General features: G+C 49.4%; 4 protein-coding genes across 4 annotated transcripts; 2 read left to right on the forward strand and 2 right to left on the reverse strand.

Moving 5' to 3' along the window:
- Nucleotides 1–4,961: 4,961 nt before the first annotated feature.
- V2A60_009005 (RAVE protein 1 C terminal-domain-containing protein) lies at nucleotides 4,962–9,226 on the forward strand (the record flags this gene model as incomplete). Its single annotated transcript, XM_083260273.1, has 9 exons — nucleotides 4,962–5,042; nucleotides 5,102–5,290; nucleotides 5,347–5,389; nucleotides 5,732–6,181; nucleotides 6,737–7,626; nucleotides 7,674–8,367; nucleotides 8,416–8,666; nucleotides 8,716–8,944; nucleotides 8,997–9,226. 9 exons carry the CDS (start codon nucleotides 4,962–4,964, stop codon nucleotides 9,224–9,226), a joined length of 3,057 nt encoding a protein of 1,018 aa, XP_083116399.1.
- A 735-nt stretch (nucleotides 9,227–9,961) lies between these two features.
- Nucleotides 9,962–12,050, forward strand: V2A60_009006 (OPT oligopeptide transporter protein-domain-containing protein; the record flags this gene model as incomplete). The annotated part of the gene is made up of 8 exons (XM_083260274.1): nucleotides 9,962–9,970; nucleotides 10,114–10,945; nucleotides 11,000–11,196; nucleotides 11,271–11,279; nucleotides 11,341–11,486; nucleotides 11,542–11,738; nucleotides 11,815–11,927; nucleotides 11,976–12,050. 8 exons carry the CDS (start codon nucleotides 9,962–9,964, stop codon nucleotides 12,048–12,050), a joined length of 1,578 nt encoding a protein of 525 aa, XP_083116400.1.
- A 24-nt stretch (nucleotides 12,051–12,074) lies between these two features.
- V2A60_009007 (S-adenosyl-L-methionine-dependent methyltransferase) lies at nucleotides 12,075–13,759 on the reverse strand (the record flags this gene model as incomplete). Its single annotated transcript, XM_083260275.1, has 4 exons — nucleotides 12,075–12,943; nucleotides 13,009–13,125; nucleotides 13,171–13,499; nucleotides 13,551–13,759. The coding sequence occupies 4 exons, from the start codon at nucleotides 13,757–13,759 to the stop codon at nucleotides 12,075–12,077; spliced, it is 1,524 nt and encodes a 507-aa protein (XP_083116401.1).
- Nucleotides 13,760–14,016: 257 nt separating this feature from the next.
- On the reverse strand, nucleotides 14,017–17,225 carry V2A60_009008 (p115 like vesicle tethering protein; the record flags this gene model as incomplete). Its single annotated transcript, XM_083260276.1, has 6 exons — nucleotides 14,017–14,094; nucleotides 14,165–14,275; nucleotides 14,327–14,539; nucleotides 14,601–14,874; nucleotides 14,923–16,187; nucleotides 16,248–17,225. 6 exons carry the CDS (start codon nucleotides 17,223–17,225, stop codon nucleotides 14,017–14,019), a joined length of 2,919 nt encoding a protein of 972 aa, XP_083116402.1.
- Nucleotides 17,226–17,537: the final 312 nt, after the last annotated feature.

A 17,537-nucleotide genomic window follows, 5' to 3' on the forward strand; every position in this document is an offset into this window, starting at 1 on the left:
CTTATTGGGATCTGGGTCGGGTAAGCCAGCCTAGACAGATTTTTTGGCAGCGCGCTACGAACGGGCTTATTAGCCACAGCTCTATTCCCGTGTCAGTAACTTACCAAGTAACAATTCTTCAACTTCATAAATTCCATCGCACACTTGTCTTTTTCAACAGCGTTATAATCAGCGACTATGCATCTTCCGTATGCAGCTGCCTATATGGCAAGGTTAGTGGCGTTGCTGAGTGGTTCAGAGACCTGTACTGACTTCCGTACTGCACTGCGTTGTTGCTTTAGCAAACTTTTGTATTGGGCGAGGAGGCGTCATTGCAAACAATTGAAACAGCAGATACTGTGTCGCGGTCTGATAATGGTTCCATTTCAGGTTGCTAGAAGGTAGGCATCCTAAATGCCGTGTATCCTCCTAAATAAACTCCGGGGCAACAGGCCACTTTTTAGCCTTACCTAATCCACTCGTCCGAAGAGAGTTGTCGGTTGGTACCTATGATGTAGGCACTGTCAAGCACAAAAATGACACCAGAGAGTGCGATTACCGCCTGGTTGTTCGAAAAGAGTGAAACAACTTAATTCTCCTTCTTAGAAAATAGAAGAGGAAGAACAAGGAATAGATGTATACTAATACGTACTTGCGGCATCGTCGAGCGCTTTACTCCGTACATACCGAAAGAGCTCATTAAAAGTCGCGTGCCGCGTGATGGCCCACACCCATACGCGTAAAGCCGTAGCTGCGCGTCCACGTCTTGAGTGGTTACCTTCCTCCAGCAAAAATCCCCAAGTTCACTTTCGAGCGATTTGCTGCTTTCATGCAGATGAGAATTGATCGAATCCAGAACATTATCGCGCGGCCTGAAAGGTGATTTATAAATCACTTTTGTTCGGGCTGGCCATGAAGCATCAACGACACACCGTGTCCGAGCTGCCCAATTTCAACAGGATTGCCTTTCGTTCGCCTTCTGCTTCGATAATGGACCGCTAGCAAGCGCTCCCAATCATGGGCTCAAGTATATCTTAAGAGCTGTCTGGATGAATCGATACGAGGAGAGCTAATACTGACTGCTGAATTTCAGTGGCTTACGTGCCGTTTCAACTACCGAAGAACGAATTACCCTTGCCTCAGCACCATGTCGCTTCTCAATCCCCCGCGTGGACGTCGACTACTCAAGATCCCTATTACTCGAATGAAGGTCTGTAAATATCCCGAAAACAGTATACAATCTAGCTGCCGAATTAACAAGCTTAAGATATTGAGATTTTACACGAAATCGTTTCTATAGCCCAAGAAAAGCTAGAGGATGTCAGCGACGCGCGACCGCTTCCTGCAGCTGCCCTGTTCAACGCGTACGACGAAGTGCTCCCTAAGCATGGCGTCGACCCGGACGATGAAAACCATCTTTCAAGGTTGATATTCCGTATCGGAGGAGAGAAGAGCTCCGGCAGCTTACCCGAGAAGTTCCGAGCCGTCCTGGCTAGCATGGGAATATCATTGGAGTATGGAGACAGTAGCCCAGTATCACTAAGAGCATCCCGTTCGTTACACTCTTCTTTGGATGTATCACTTCACGATGAGGTAGACTACCAGAACGTTCTATCCGCATTGCCACGGCCTGGAGGGAACCATACGGAGCCAGCGACACCGTGGCCCAGGGCCATAGGTTACGGAGACGAGAGCATGGAAATGGAATGGAAGTCGGCTGACAAGTTTGCAACTCTCGGTTCTGTGTCGGATACGAATCCGAAGGCGAATTCGATGGTGGAAAATGTTTCAAATCACCTTTCTCTGCAGCCAGAAAGTCAGCAGGGTGTACGAGGACGCATCAGCCATTCCTCGATGCCACCGGCCACTTATGGCTCTCAAGCATCGGCAAGGGATGTCTTGAGGTTTTCGGGTGCCGAGGAAGAGATACCCAAACTACGGGCTGCCTTGTCGCGACCACCACTCCTTAGTATCCTCGATCGATGGCGCACCGCGAGTACGAGAGAAAAACTCCAAAGGGCGTCGTCACACTCATTGGAAAACGCAAATTTGTCCGCACTTGGTGCTGACGGCTCAAAAGGCTCAGATGCGAAGATACATCAGCCACAGACTCGCTCTCCTCTAACGGGCTGCTATTTCACCCAGCAAGCAGAATCTTCAAGCGAACCAAAGGCGGAACATCATGAGGACGCGATCTCGCTGCTCCCTGTCCCTGCCACCCATCATCGGCTACTGATCCCTCGGGAGCAGGAAGGCGAGGGCCATGGAGATTACACTGCCATGCTGAATCGTGCTGGGCGAGCCCGTGAAATATATTTAGCTAGCAGAGCTTTCAACCACTGGGCGGAGAGAACTGCGGCTAGATTAGAGAAAGAGGCGGTAGCGCGTCGACACATGATTCGATACCGCTGCTTCCGGGGCTGGAGCAACGCTCCAAACTCGAAGTCGCCTGCCGTCGATAACCTCAGAGCTGCGACAGCTGTGCAAAAGCTCCGCCGTGCCGTTGCCTGCCAGGAAGAGCAGCTGCGAGCAGCTGCATCAGCCATTTCTGAAACGAATTGCCTCCGAAAAGCCAAACGTGCGATGCGTCATTGGCTTTGTAGCACTACACAACAACAGATTCGTTGCGAAACCGCACACCGTTTTAAACAAGGGCTTGCTCACTCTTGGAAAAGACTCATGATGTCTCACCAAAAACATGCAGAATCGGTCACAGAAAAGCGACAAGCTACACGGAAACAGCACCTAATACATCATTGGGCTGGCAAGGCACAACAAGCGGAAAGACAGTACACCATCAGCACCCATGTTGGACTCGTTCGACCGTTGTTCGCTCATCTAGCAGCCTGGTGGGATCATATGGAAGTTGAAAACAGGGCAGACATATATCGCGCGAATCTGGCATGGATGGAAGCACATTCTACCTTAGATATCTGGAATCTGCGCGCTCGGGCTCAAGCATGTGTTTGGCGGAGTGACTATCAAACTGTTGTATGCACGTTGGGAAAGTGGACTCGAGTAATGGAAAATGGGAGAACGGAGCAGAGCAGAGCAACTTCTGATACGGAGCGGTATCGAATTCCGGCTACCTTGGCTCGAGTTGGACAATTCGTCAACTATACGAGCAAACTTGAATACTACGCACATCGAGCGCGACTATTTATCCTGGCATCCAAGTTTCTCCGGGTGCTTGATCGTGCTTATGAGTTTCGAAAAGCCTCTCGAAAAGAAGAAGTTAGGCAGCAGCTCAGGGCGCGATATAAAGAGGTTTCATCTGCCAGGAAGAAACGACAGTTTCATTCTGCATTAGGAGCATGGCGTTCTTCAGCGCAGAGCCACGCCTCCACCGCTACCGAGACGAAAGGGCGTGTTGAAAGACAAAGGCAAACTTTCAAGTTGGACACAGTCAGAACATGGCTAGATACTGCAAGTCGAAATCAAGAGCAGCATGCTACTAGCCAAAATCATGTTCTTCATCATGGAATTAGCGGCTGGCGGGAACTCTCCAACGAATTGACGGAACAAGATGCACGGTGCTGGGACATGTGGATGCAGCGCAAGCAGCGGCAAATTCTTAAGGTTTGGTCAATTTCATCACTGCAAGGAAGCGGGCGAGCACACACGGCGACAATGGTACAGCAAAGACACGAAGTAGAAAAACGGAACCGGGCATTTCACTTTTGGCGACACTCAGGTCCAGACTCAGAGGCCACTGATGCCAAATACGCTTCTGTCACGCCACGCCATCTGAGTGTCCCCGGCCGACGCTCTTGGAGGATACTATCGTCAAGGAAGCCAACTACCAAGCATGAAGCCGTCCCTCAAGACCTGCGTGCCTTCAACATGCCTGCAGCTTCCCCAGATACCCCAACGCGGTGGACCGGGAGGCCGTTGGTAGTGCCGAGCACACTGGCCAAACCTATGCGTGCTGTGAAGGAAGCAGATGAGCAATCTACAACTGCCTCCAGCTTGAGCGATGAGGCTGAAGTTGGTTATGATTTGGCAACAAGCACAAAAGCCTCACAGCAAAGTTTCCACCGAAATCTAGTCTGGCGAACTGGCAAAATAACCTCTACGACGCCACAAGCGCCACCGCCCACGAGTCTACGCCGAAGTATCCAGTTTCGAAATCCGGCCTTTACTTCATCAGCCATGCTTGCCGCTTCGGAACGAACTGTTCGGCCAGGAGGATCTGTGAACAAGCAGCTTGAGAGACCCGAAAGAAAGACCAAACAATTTCCAGGGTATGTTGACTCGGCAATCCAGACTGGTCTATCTGCTAGACCTGGGCCACTAAGCCAGAGACCTCCAACTTTGAATCGGAATGGACCTGCAACACCAAGCAGGCAGCCTACACGAAACGGCACCAGGGGTGAATCTGGTGCCGAACCCCTTGATGACTGGACACATGTAACTAGAACCGCACCTCAACCCTCGCGGTTCGCTGGAGAGCGTCGTAATTGACGAATGGCTGCAGAATGGCTGCAGAATGGCTGCAGAGTGGTTGGACTAAAGCTCGCACCTACCTACGCCACTGAACATAACGAAAAATCATGGTGGATCGAACCCTGGCACATTGCAATCGGGAATTGGGTATTTTTCTGTTGTTCACAATTTCTAGCACCTTTGGTTGGCATGTTGTTGATGCTCGCCCATAACTGCCGTAGTCGTTGGAAGTCAATGTTTGGCATTGAGCCTTTCACAACTCGTACCGTAATGATAGTGACCACAATGGAATACATGCGTTTGTATTTCTAAATTAAAATGCCGACGGTGAAGTGGTGCACCAATACCAGTAGACTTATTAACTGCTCCAGGATGGATTTGATGTTGCACAGGCGGCCCCACATAGCATGTGAGCTTTCCCCATGACACCTTGACTGATGACTGCCAAGACTTGAACTTGATAACGGACTCGCATCCATGAACGGTACAGCGACCATAAACAGTGCAAATGCTTACATGAAGAAATACCTGGTAGCATGAGCGCTGTTCTACCAGGCCAGCCACAGTCAAGGCTTCAAAGCTTCGCTACTGGCTCCTGGGCTAACAGACACGTCAACGTAAGCTCCCCAACTGCAAGTATGGCGGCTTAGCTAACCTTCCGATTATACCAACATAGGCTTACATCACCGGCAGCGCGCTGACCATTTTGGACGATCCGCAAAAAGTCATACAGACTGTTTATGATGACAACGATGACGAGCTGCTGGCTATCGCCTTCGATGATGCAAGTGGCAAGATAGCCGTCTGCACCGCCGACTCAATCCGAGTGTATCGACCAAGTGTACAACCGCAGGATCCCCTAAAGGTTAGACCGAATATGTATCTGGTATATCGACACAATATGAGCTGACACTAGCCTAGTGGGCACTAGAAGCGTCGTTTGCAACATTGCCAGCTGCAGCTGGTGAGTCGTGTACATTATCATGGGGCCGAGAGGAGGAGCTCCTCGCTGCAACATCCTCGTTGTCGCTATATTCTACCAAAGCCGAATGTCGACGCTTGTGGCATAAATGCCTCCCGAATAGAGCCAAGTTGGCAACACTTTCATACGACTCAGCCTATATCGCCTCCGTATCCAGCCTCGACAAACTGCCAAAAATATGGCGGCGTCTAGCATACGGCCGAGACGAAGTTCGATTCGACTACTCATACCTACCACATCCTGATATTGTAACTATGGTACGCTGGCGCAAGCCTCTCCATATTGACCAATCTGCAACCAATGTTCTCTATACGCTCTGCCTAGACGGCCTGGTCCGTGTCTGGACCCCTACGGAGACAGTCGACGGTCAACATTGGCAACTTTGGGGATCTATCAACATAAACAAGCCCGCTTTCGACCTGACAGTTGAATCCTTTGGCTGGATTGTCCTTATCATCGACGGGCGAGAGTTTATACCGTGTGTAGAGCATCTAGTCCAGGTGCGAATGTCCGATGATCCCGCCACGGACGAGGTGGCTATGGAACACTTGATTGCAGTTGCAAATAAGACACCGGAGATATGTCTAGCGATAGACCGGAATGGCACAATGTCAGCTTGGGCTCTTGACAATGTTGGCAGCAATAGCCCGGAAGACGATCGCGTGTTTAACATTGCTCAAGTCTGGTCTCAGACTTTCAAATCATTAGACGGGTTCAGAATTCCTTCAGAGACGCACCATATCGAAGTGCAGTCATACTTTGATAAAAAGGCAGGTAAACTTGCACTTCTCCTGCACTCATTTGATGGTAGAATCGGCGTATTCTACAGCGATATCGCAAATTTATTCAGTCCTACAACAAATGATCAGCGATTATCTCTTCAGACTGTCTGGTCTGGGCATTCGACCTCTATTACCAAGATCAATCGCAACTTTAGCGGGCGTGCAGTTGTATCGCAAACAGAGACAGGAGAGTGTATTGTGTGGAATCACCCAGAACGTCGGCTTGTGCCAAATATCGGCCTAAATCGGGCAAGCGTCATAACACACTCTATGCGTGTCCATAGAGTCTGTGTACTTCGTAAAGGCAGGTTCGTTGTCTTTCTGAGCACAGGCTGCGTATCTCTCTGGGATTGTCGGCCCAGCAAAGCCTGTATGCTTGCCAAGTGTCCGGCTCAATGGTCCGGAAAGGCGCTTTGTCTTATTGCCTTGCCTCGGCCGGAACCCAGTGAAAGAACGAAGGCTCACATTTCTATGATCACATCCGAACGGACCGGAATCGTTTGGGAGGCCACGCTGCCAGCGTATTCTGCCGGGGTCTCCAACACAGTTGGTGGCCAAATTGGTGAATTCTGCCGGTTCGAGCTTGATGCTGCGGATGGACTCAAATACGTTCTCCCGGTTGACCCTGCTGGGAAAACCCCTGTTGCATCGGGCTTTCTGGATGTGTTTGCTAGGGATGTCGCTATCTCTTATACCGAAGACGGCCGTGTCGACTTTTGGACCGCAAGAGTAGATTTACAAAAACACAGAGTTGATTGGCTTTCTACCTGTTGCACGCAAACCGGAATGGAAGAACCGGCGCTAGCAAGTGGGAGTACCTTGAAAAAGGCGGCATTGGTAAACTCTTCACGGTCTCAGCTTACGATTTGGGATATCGGTGGCTCTCGCCTAGAATTTGAAGAAGACTACGATACGTACAATACTATTCAGGATCTGGATTGGACTTCGACGCCGGATGGACAGTCAATTCTCGCTGTTGGGTTTCCGTACCGCGTTATCTTGCTCTCCCAAATGCGTTTTGACTACCTGAATAAAGGACCTGCGTGGGCCCAAATCCGGGAAATAAGCATACGAGAGCTGACTCCTCATCCAATCGGAGACTCAACCTGGCTTGGAGACGGTCATCTTGTTATTGGCGCTGGAAATCAGCTGTTTGTCCAGGATCGGCTGGTCAGCAGCGATGACACCAGTACGTTGGACATTCGCTTACCGCAGCGGCGTGATGGCTCATGGGATATATTTGAGGCTGTTCAGCGATTTAATGGCCCTCTACCTATATTTCACCCGCAATTTTTGAGCCAGTGTGTTCTGTCCGGGAAAGGTGTCATAGTTGGACGAGTTCTGAAAGCCCTCCACAAGGCTTTAAAATACATCCTACCAGGAGAATCCGTCGATGATTATGTGGGATTAGACCTGGCTGAAATATATGCGGCAACAGTGAGTCAACTATCTTGGCGTTTTCAGACAGCAACTAACAGCTGAAGAATTTAACTAAGCCACCGTCGAAGAAGGGCCAAGTCCAGTACTTAAATTCCGACGGCGACCACAGTGATGATGAAGAAGAACCTTTCTCAGAGACCACGGCAGCCGCAATCAACGAGATTTTGACGAGAGTCCGCATTCCGCAGCTCTCTGGCCATGAACAAATCCAGCTGATGGATATGATTGAGTGCGCTGCTTTCGTTGAGAAGCACCGTCGATCCATGGATGAGAATGGTGCGCGTTTCATGCTCTTCTTCCGCCAACATGCACTTCGGAAAGGCCGGACAAGTGAGATCCAGCTGTCATGGAGAGAAATAAACTGGGCGTACCACTCTACTACTCAGGATATCCTTGTTGACTTTGTTACGCGACAGACACATGGTCCTATGCTGTGGAGGCATGCGCGAGAAAGCGGCCTCTTCATGTGGATAGCGGATATATCTGCCTTACGAGCACAATTTGAGATTGTTGCAAGAAATGAATATACAAATAGCGAAACCAAGAACCCTGTTGACTGCAGCTTGTTTTATCTGGCTTTGAAGAAGAAGACTGTTCTGCAGGGTCTCTGGCGTATGGCTGCCGGAAACAAGGAGCAAGTTGCAACACAGCGCCTACTACTGAACAACTTTGAAGAGGATAAGTGGAAGACGGTAGCTCAGAAGAACGCCTATGCGTTGCTGAGCAAACGACGTTTCCGTAAGTTCGCTCGCCTCTCATAACAATGCCCCGGCGCTGACAGAGCAGAATATGCCGCCGCGTTTTTCCTTCTCGCCGGCAGACTCGGTGATGCCGTTGAAGTCTGCCTGCGCCAAATGAAGGACATGCAGCTAGCTATCGCCGTAACCCGTGTTTACGAGGGTGATAACGGTCCCGTTTTGCGCAAGCTGCTACAGGACGAAGTATTGCCAGCGGCCGCCCAGGAAGGAGATAGGTGGTTGGCATCGTGGGCTTTTTGGATGCTGGGACGCAAAGACATGGCTGTTCGAGCACTTATTGTATGTCAAACTGACTTTGTTTCTGTTTTGCTCTGACACTCCGACGCAGACGCCAGTCTTCACACTTTTGGAGACTCCAAGCTCCCCCGACTTTCGATCCCGGCTTTTTCTAACAGATGACCCGGCATTGGTTGTTCTGTATGGCCAACTACGCCACAAAAGCCTACAGACCCTGCGCGGTGCGTCAAAAGTGAACCCGAGAGTAGAATGGGAGTTCGTCCTGCACAGTGCAAAGATATACGATCGCATGGGATGCGATCTCCTGGGTTTAGATCTAGGTGAGATAAACGATGACTTTCTGCTATGGAGTGAAAACTCACACAGGATTAGTGAGAAACTGGGAATTCCAACAGTCATCCTCGCCCGGTATTGGTGGAGAGGTCAATCCGCTGAAGCTCCTGCGACGAAGAAGCTCTCTTGTCGTCAATGATCTGCCTCCGGTGCAGCTGCAAACAGGATTGTCGGACCCGAAAGAGCGAGGCGCTAACGAGGAGGCCCCGGCCCCGACTACTTTTGAAGAGCCGGATGTCGGTTCACTGCTCGATAGCTTTGGGCTCTAGTGGGGAGAGGCCATGTCTATTGTGTACCCCGTAGCGGATACCGCAAACGCAGTTTTAATACATTGTATACCGTACGACGGATTATCCATACCTACATAAGCCACTTGCAGCCCAAAATTGTAACTAGTACCTGCCACTCTATTATAGTGAGCTATCGCTGTAATGGTTGATAATCAGCGCTTCTTGGGGGGCACGGTCCACCACATAGGTTGCAGCGGGTACAGCAGCCTGAACTTTCCGCGTTCCTGACTAATCCACCAAGTATGCTCAACTAACTTCTCCACGAACTGACTGCTGGTGGCAGGTCTAGCATCAACAAGTGCGGGATCCGGGTAATGCCAACGTCTCGAAGGTGAAGACAATGGCGCCTAGAATAAACGGGCAGAATTTCACTTTTCGTGCAGTCGTGGCTGGTTTAATCATTGGCACAGTCATATGTGCTGCAAACGTCTACTTCGGGCTCCAGACAGGATGGGTTTCCATCATGTCCATGCCCGCCAGTCTAATGGGGTTTGGCATTTTTCGCTTATTGAGAAGTCATCTTGAACTGCCATTTTCACCCGTAGAAAATGTCTTCGTTCAAAGTGTTGCCTGTGGAATGGCCATCATGCCACTCGGTTGCGGATTTGTTGGTGTGGTACGTATGCTTCCGTTTGCTTAAGCTTTTATCAGTTCAACTCTCTTCAACTTCTGATCGATTTAAGATACCCGCTATGAACTATCTTCTTTCTCCAAATGAAAGAGGTCCATTGCATCTAAGCCTATGGCAGCTCGTGATCTGGTCTCTAGGCCTTTGTTATTTTGGGGTCGTTTTTGCGGTGCCTCTGTATGTTTGCCTGGCCACACCCTGGCTTCCGAATTCGCTAATTTCTAGTAGCCGCAAGCAGGTTATCATCAGAGAACGTCTTCGATTTCCAAGTGGTTTTAGCACTGCCGTTCTTATCTCTGTGCTCCATGGTCAGGGAACGCAGTCCAAGCAAGCACTAGACGATGCATCAAAGGGCGGTTTCGCCAGTCTTGTTCCTAAAGACAACGAGATCGACCCACTAGGAGAGGGCGAGGAGGACGCTGCCTTGGTGGGCGAATCCGCTTCAGCACGGAGTGATTCACATTGGGCGGCTAATTTGCGGCTACTGCTTCTCTGCTTCATGATATCCGGACTGGCCACGGTTATGACGTACTTCTTTCCCATTCTCCGAAACATCCCTGTTTTTGGAGCTGCTGCTGCCCAAACATGGCTATGGACACTGAACCCCAGTCTTGCATACGTTGGACAAGGCATTATCATGGGAACAGAGACAACCATGCATATGACACTGGGTGCTATAGTCGGGTGGGCGATTTTGAGTCCTCTTGCAAGGCATAAAGGCTGGGCGCCTGGCGCAGTCGATGACTGGGAAAATGGTAGCAAGGGTTGGATTCTTTGGATATCCTTGGCCATCATGCTTGTGGATGCCGTCGTCAGCCTAGGCTATGTCTCGCTCAGATCATTATTCGTGGGGGGCTCCAATCTGTCTTTGCCCGGTTTCCTTGATTCCATACACCAAAGTTCGCTGTGGAAGTTCCTGGTGGGAAGCAGAGCTCGCTATGCGCTTTTACAACGACCAGATGATGACGATTCAACCGACGACGAAGGCGATGTATCCGAACAGCAATCTGAGCAGGACGAAGAAGATGCTCCGGACGACCAGCGTATCAGCAATAGGACTGTTGCCATAGGTTTGTTACTCTCAATAGCCCTCTGCATCATCACCATACACACTGTTTTCGGAGCTTTGGTGCCCCTATATGCCACAGTAATTGCGGTTTTCATGGCGCTGGTTTTAAGCATCATGGGCGTCAGGGCTCTCGGTGAAACCGATTTGAACCCTGTATCTGGTATTAGCAAGCTAGCACAGCTGTTCTTTGCACTCATTATCCCACAGTCGAATAAATCAAGTGTCCTCATCAATCTCGTTGCTGGAGCAGTGGTAAGTCTGATTAATTTTCCTCAACACGGTACGCGATGTCTCCTAGTACTGAGCTAATATACTCTGTGATATAGTCGGAGGCGGTAAGCGATTTGACTTGGCCTGTAAACCAAGATATCAGAGGCTCATACGTTTCCTGAACAGGGTGCACTTCAAGCTGGAGATTTGATGCAAGATCTTAAAACTGGGCACCTTCTTGGTGCATCTCCCAAAGCGCAGTTTTGGGGACAAATGATAGGAGCAACGGCTGGAGCAGTCTTGAGCGCCTTCATTTACCGTCTCTACACGCGGTAAACTCTCATCCGATGTCGCAGGATTTGCACTCTTGTTACTAATATTTCTCAGTGTATACGAGATCCCAGGCGACCTCTTCCAGGTGCCCACGGCGTATGTCTGGATATTTACTGCGCGGCTAGTTACTGGTCAAGGCTTGCCTTATATGGCTACGGAATGGGCAATCGCGGCTGGTACTCTTTTCGCTTGCACTACTGTTCTCAGAACTCTCGCTGTTGGCAACCCGTGGCGCCCGTGGATACCAGGGGGTATTGCAGTGGCCGTTGGCAAGTCGCGCTATGACATTCGGTTTATCCTGTCTAATTCTAACACCTTCAATGCTAGGCATGTACAACGTACCCTCCTTTACCCTTGCTAGAGCCGCCGGCGGCATAATGGCTTGGGTCTGGCTTCACGTTATGAAACGTTCCAGCACACCACTAATCATTCTGGCTTCTGTACGCAATGGTCTTGAGACTTGTATGACCTATAACTGACAATCGCAGGGGTTTATTCTCGGTGAAGGGTTCTTGAGCATCGTCAATTTGATCATGGAGGCGCTATCAGTTCCCCATTTTTGACTACCAAGTCGAATCTACCTCCGATCATTTCAACTTCCAAGTCCTGGCCTTTTCCTGCTGGCCCTCCTCGGTCCACGCCAGCTGAATATCAAGAGCTCTGACATTTTCCTCCAAGGCAGAGAAAATGACCTGGCCAGTGAGTCTCGGGCGTGGGCCTTTCAACTGTGTGGGGGGTTGAAGCAGAAGCCCTTGCTTCCAATGCGTTTCCTTTCCAAAAGGTCCAGTAGTGAAGGCCACATAACCCGATTTTTGTTTCACAAAATCCTCGGGTGTAGTCTCGGGTGCTGGTGGTTTATCGGCCCGAGAGTTCACGAAAAAATTATCGAACCAAATCAAGAAGCCATCCAACGAATCAATGTCCCTCGTGATTTGAGATTCCCACTTCGCAGTGAAAAATAAGTCCTCCGGCTTCACAGTGTGGAGATCAAGAACTTTGAAGGGATAAGGACTCCCACAAATAGCAGCTGGTGGCATTGTCAAAATCCGGGCCTCGTCGTAAATACACTCTTGCATGGCCTTCATGTCGAACCCATAGACATCCCTCCAAAACGACACTGTATCTGTGACATATTCCGAGTCCCGAACTGGTGCCATCCAAATAGTAGCGGAGCTAGGAACAAGGAGGCCGTCTGGTCGGAGGTATTTATCGCGGGCGTACAAAACACTGGGCAGCATAGCCTCATAGAGCAAACAATAGCCCATCCACTCACTAACGATAATGTCGACTTGACCAACAGGGAGCTTGACGTCCTCTATAGCACCACGAAGACAAGTTATAGTTCCTGCCATCCCATTGTTGAACACATTCTCTCGAGCTTTGTCAATAATGTCAGATTTGTCGACGGCAATTACCTGCGCAGCACCGGCCTTAGCACAGAACATGCTCAGGATACCTGATTGTGTTAGCTGTCAGCTATAACGTGCCATAGGCAAGTCTTTCTTTCCTTCGGCCGCTTACCAGTGCCACATCCGATATCAAGGACTACCTTTCCTTGAAACAGCTGCTTGTTTTCGTAGATAAAATCGCGATATGCGTCAGTGCGGACCTCATCCTTCAGCATTGTTTCGTGAATATCTACAGCACGTTAGCTTTTGCCAAAAGCGGAGTCATACTATTTACCATTGTAGGCGTATGACTCAAAATAGTAATCAGAAGACTCCTTTTGTTTTTCTCGCCCCAGGTTTCCCGCCTCATTTTCGTCGCCCCAGCGCTTGTCCAGCGTCTCCTCTACAGCCAGTCGGTAACTAGCAAATCGCTCATTGAGCTCGGCTAATTTGGCCTCAAGCTCTTTGTTTCTGGATTCGACTGATAGTGCCTGACCTTTTGTAGCAGTTTCGGGATTCGCAGGGCCTTCGCTTAGAATCTCGTCCAACGAAAAGAGCAGAGCATCATTCTCAAGGACCGGTTTGAGATACTTGTCGTCGGCGAAATCTCCTGCCGAGATAGCCCTGGGTATGTTCTTCCCCTCTCCTGTACAAGCTCTGATGAAATTTACCAACTTTACCGCATCGTGGAACTCAAGTCTGAGGCGGTGTACGGTAGCGACCAGATCGAATGCGTGCTGAGTTCTGCAGTGGGTGAGGAGTTCCTCGAGATTGGGGAACGTCTCCGTATCAAAAAGTGACACAAAGGTGATTTGCTCCTCATCGGGCTCTAAGTCCAGCCAGTCGGCTGCGTCTGAATTCTCAGTATGGCTGGAAGCGGACATCTTAACGGCTTCTCTCTTTCTCAGGAGCCAAAGGTAATCATGCAGAAGTGAGATCCTGTTCTGGCAACCATTTCTCGTGGGCCCACAGATAGTGATAAATTCGTCACTCCACTTTACAATTTTTGCAGAGACCGTACTTGCACAACACCTTTTTACTACTGTCGATACATCTCACTGGAAAAGTGGTGTGCTAGCGAATGACATAATACTGTTAAGGAACGATTCCTTTTTATATGAAAGAGATGCCTTGACTACTCCTAGTCGACATCGTCCTTTCCATCACTTTCGTCTTCCTCGCCGTCTGACACTGGCTCACCAAGTTCGCGCAAGCGTTTCTGTAGAAATAAGAGAAAAAAAATGTCAGTTACGGACTGGACAAGTTTGGCTTCGCTGCTGAGATCGTACCTTTTGCTTTGCCACTTGATCCTCTAAATCCGTAAAAACTATTAGCAGGTCATCAAGTTCAGATTGAATGCTCTCTTTCTCGTTTCTGCTTGTTGCCAATGCTAATTCCGTCTGAAATCGGGTTAGTTTTCTATGTTATTGGAGCAGATACAATTGACTTGCCTCGATAGTAGCTTTACGCGTGTCAATCACTCGCCGTCCGGCTTCTTCGAGCCGTTCATCTAGCTCCTTGACTCTCTTTCGCAGCTCTTCTATCGTGGCGTTCTGCTTGTCGCGGGAGGAGTGAAGCTCATCACGAAGTTCATCAGCTTCGCGCGTTTTATCTTGCAGCTCGATTTGCATATTGTGCAATTCTCTCTCTCGTTCGGTATTTGCCTATTATTGTATGCATTGTTAGTCTGTGAGCTGATTGCATTCACTAGCCAGGAAAGCATGCCTTTTGCAGAGATGCTTCCAGGCTACTGATAGTTGCGCGAAGATCAGCGATTTCGCCATCATGGCGCCTTTTTGTATGCTCTGCGTCTGTTTGCGCAACCTTTTTTACTGCGGTCAACTGCTGTTCCAGTGCAGAATCTTTGGCATTGATAGCTGCTTTCATGGACGCGAGTCTCTTCTCATATTCCGCTTCTTTTGTCATCAACGCGGATCTCCCAGCTGCGATTTGCTTCTGGCTTTCAACATCTTTGGCAGAAAGAGTGCTCTGCAACTTCCTGTTCATAGTTAGACTGGAAGCCTCACAAGCACTGTCGCAAACGAACCTGATTTCTGCTTCGTGGGACCTTTGAAGTCCCTCATGCGCAGCTTTGGCGGCCTCTATTTCTCGTTTGGCTTCCTCCTGCGCCTTCTGCAGTGCTTTACCCGCTTCCTCCCTAAAACGGCGGTGCTCTCCTTGCTCCTGGCCAAGATACGATGCTTGGGACTCAGCAGCAATCTTCGCCTCTTCAATAACTCTTTCCTTTTCTCGTATCTGCTCGCGCAATGAATCTACCAGGTCTCTCGAGATACCTTTTTGAACGCCATTAGTGATGAAAGCGATTTCAAGCTCGGGGCTTCTGTCAATAGCCCTTGCAATACGATTATAGTTGTCTTTGAAAAAGTTGACAAAAACGGAGTCAAAATATACGTCCGCTAGACCACCAGGCAATGCCGGGTCTCTCCTTTGCGGTATTGTTTCAAAATCTCGTAGCAGCGGGTGTGAACGCAGTTTGAGGAGTCGATCAAGATATTGCTCTCGATCTAGCCGAGTTGTCAGGATGGAATGCAATGTCGTTCTAGGTACAGGCGAATCCTTGGTAGAAAATTCATAAGCGATACCGAGAAGCACAGCACAAAGTCCCTGGACTATTTCACCACCTTCCACGACAGGCTGCGAAATTGACTGTATCAGACTCTGAATATTGCTTCCCTCAGACAGGAAGTCGTTAACCGCATCCAAGTCTTCGAACAGCCATATTGTCAGAAGCATCAAATAACCCACAGATATGCGTGCATCATCACCTCGCCGAATGCCCGTCAGAAGATGTGCTGTGACAGTCTGGATGCTTGTCACGAGCTCTTCGTCCTCAGCAGCATCGCCTTCGGTAAGGGATAGGGCTTTCGTTTTAGCAGCAGGATTATCATATAGCAAGTGAAACGTGATGACGGCAGCGAACCATAGCTGATACGGGTCGCTCGCAAATTGTTCAGCAGAAGGCACCAACAAGACGGTTAACGCATTAGTTGTCTCATCACCACCTGTCATGTAGCCCTCGATTGCTCTGGCCAGAAAATGTAGCCGAACGTTCAGATGATTGGAGAAATAAGCCTTCAGACACTCGCTAGCTGCGTAACGTAAATTGAAAGCAGCGCTATCTTGCATTTTTAAAATGAGGTCAAGTAGGCCATCAATGACGTATACTTGTAAATGACCTCTAGTCTCGTTTGAGGAGTGGCGTCTGTCTCCTATCTGTGGGACAGTAAGCTGAGCAAAGCTCTCCTGCAAGGTTGCAGAGTCACGAATCATATCACCGCACGCGATCAAGGCCTTGCACTGAGTTAGCTCGATAACACAACACTGTAACCGCTCCAGTATAGTTCTGCTCACCTCAGCTCTGATTTCCACCTTAATATCCGGGCTAAATGCCAAATGAAGAACGTCGACGCATAGCCCGTACTTCCAGAGCAGCTTCTGATTCTGCGAAACACCAGCGGAGCCAGGTGTGAGAAGTAACCGCAGGATTGCTAGAAAAGCGTATAAATTCCTATTTCTTTGCGACTGGGCCCAGACTGCCACATCATCGCTATCTCCAGCTTGCAAAACACTGTGCAGCAGGTCCGCTAGCTTCTTCGTACATCCGGATTCACGAAATAGTGTCTGGTTCGAGGCATTGCGACGCAGCAAATTCGCTAACAGAATGAGACAGTCTTCCGCACTTCGTCCTCCTTCTGATAAAGAGCCATCGGATTCAATGATTGTAAATATCTTCTCGAAGGCGTTTTCGAAGGCGACTAGCTTCTGTATGTCGATTGACGTTGGTGTCAAACTCGTAAGAAGATTGATGCCTTCATTCCGGATCGCATCACGTTGATCGTCGAGAGTAGCAACCAATCGAGGTATTCCGAGAGGTGCAGTAAAGACGCATTCCTCTGTTCGCTCAGTTCGAGCAGAGAGGATTGCTCCTAATAATTGCAGGGAGTATAGGCGAGAATAGAAATCGTTCGTTTCTAGGAAGTCGAGAAGTAAGGTTACGTTTTCTTGTCGCTGCGTAAACTCGTCAGCAAGCCACAGTACAACCTCATCTGACGCTTCGGGGCTATCTTCATTGGGAGTGAAGAGCATAAGTAGCGTTTCCAAAACGACTTTCACAGTGTCAACATCCTCTCCATCCTTTGCAAGGCTCCCAATGAGGCCTCTCAAAGCGCTAGAGGAGACTGTGGCTGGAAAATCTTTTGCGAAACTCCGTAGCCCCAATATGGCTGCCCGACGGTCCTCCAGCAGAGTAGCAGAGCCCAGCCGGCCACTTAACACGGAGATGGTGTCGGTGGCGGACTGCTTGGCTGGAGCCGTCGCGATTGAGAACATAGCGTCGAGTGCTGTTATTATAATTTCGATGCCATTAGGTTCCGCCCGCGTAAATATAGGTCGTTGTCTACACAATTTCGCCCAATGCGACGGAATCGGCGGGTGAGAACTTCTTACACTCCTGAGATGCAGGATAGAGGTTTCGCTGTCCTCAGCTCCGCCAACCTAGTAAATTGAGGAACTTGTCCCACTCAACTCTAGAAGCCCTCGGTCTCATCGCGTATACACAGCAGATAGTTTTATTCCTCCATTCAGCTGCTTTAATCGAACAACAATACAAGCTTTAAAATATATCCTACTACTCCCTTATTG

Source organism: Cordyceps javanica, chromosome 6 (genome assembly GCF_051103115.1).
Source record: "Cordyceps javanica chromosome 6, complete sequence".
In the NCBI taxonomy this organism is placed as follows: Eukaryota; Fungi; Ascomycota; class Sordariomycetes; order Hypocreales; family Cordycipitaceae; genus Cordyceps; species Cordyceps javanica.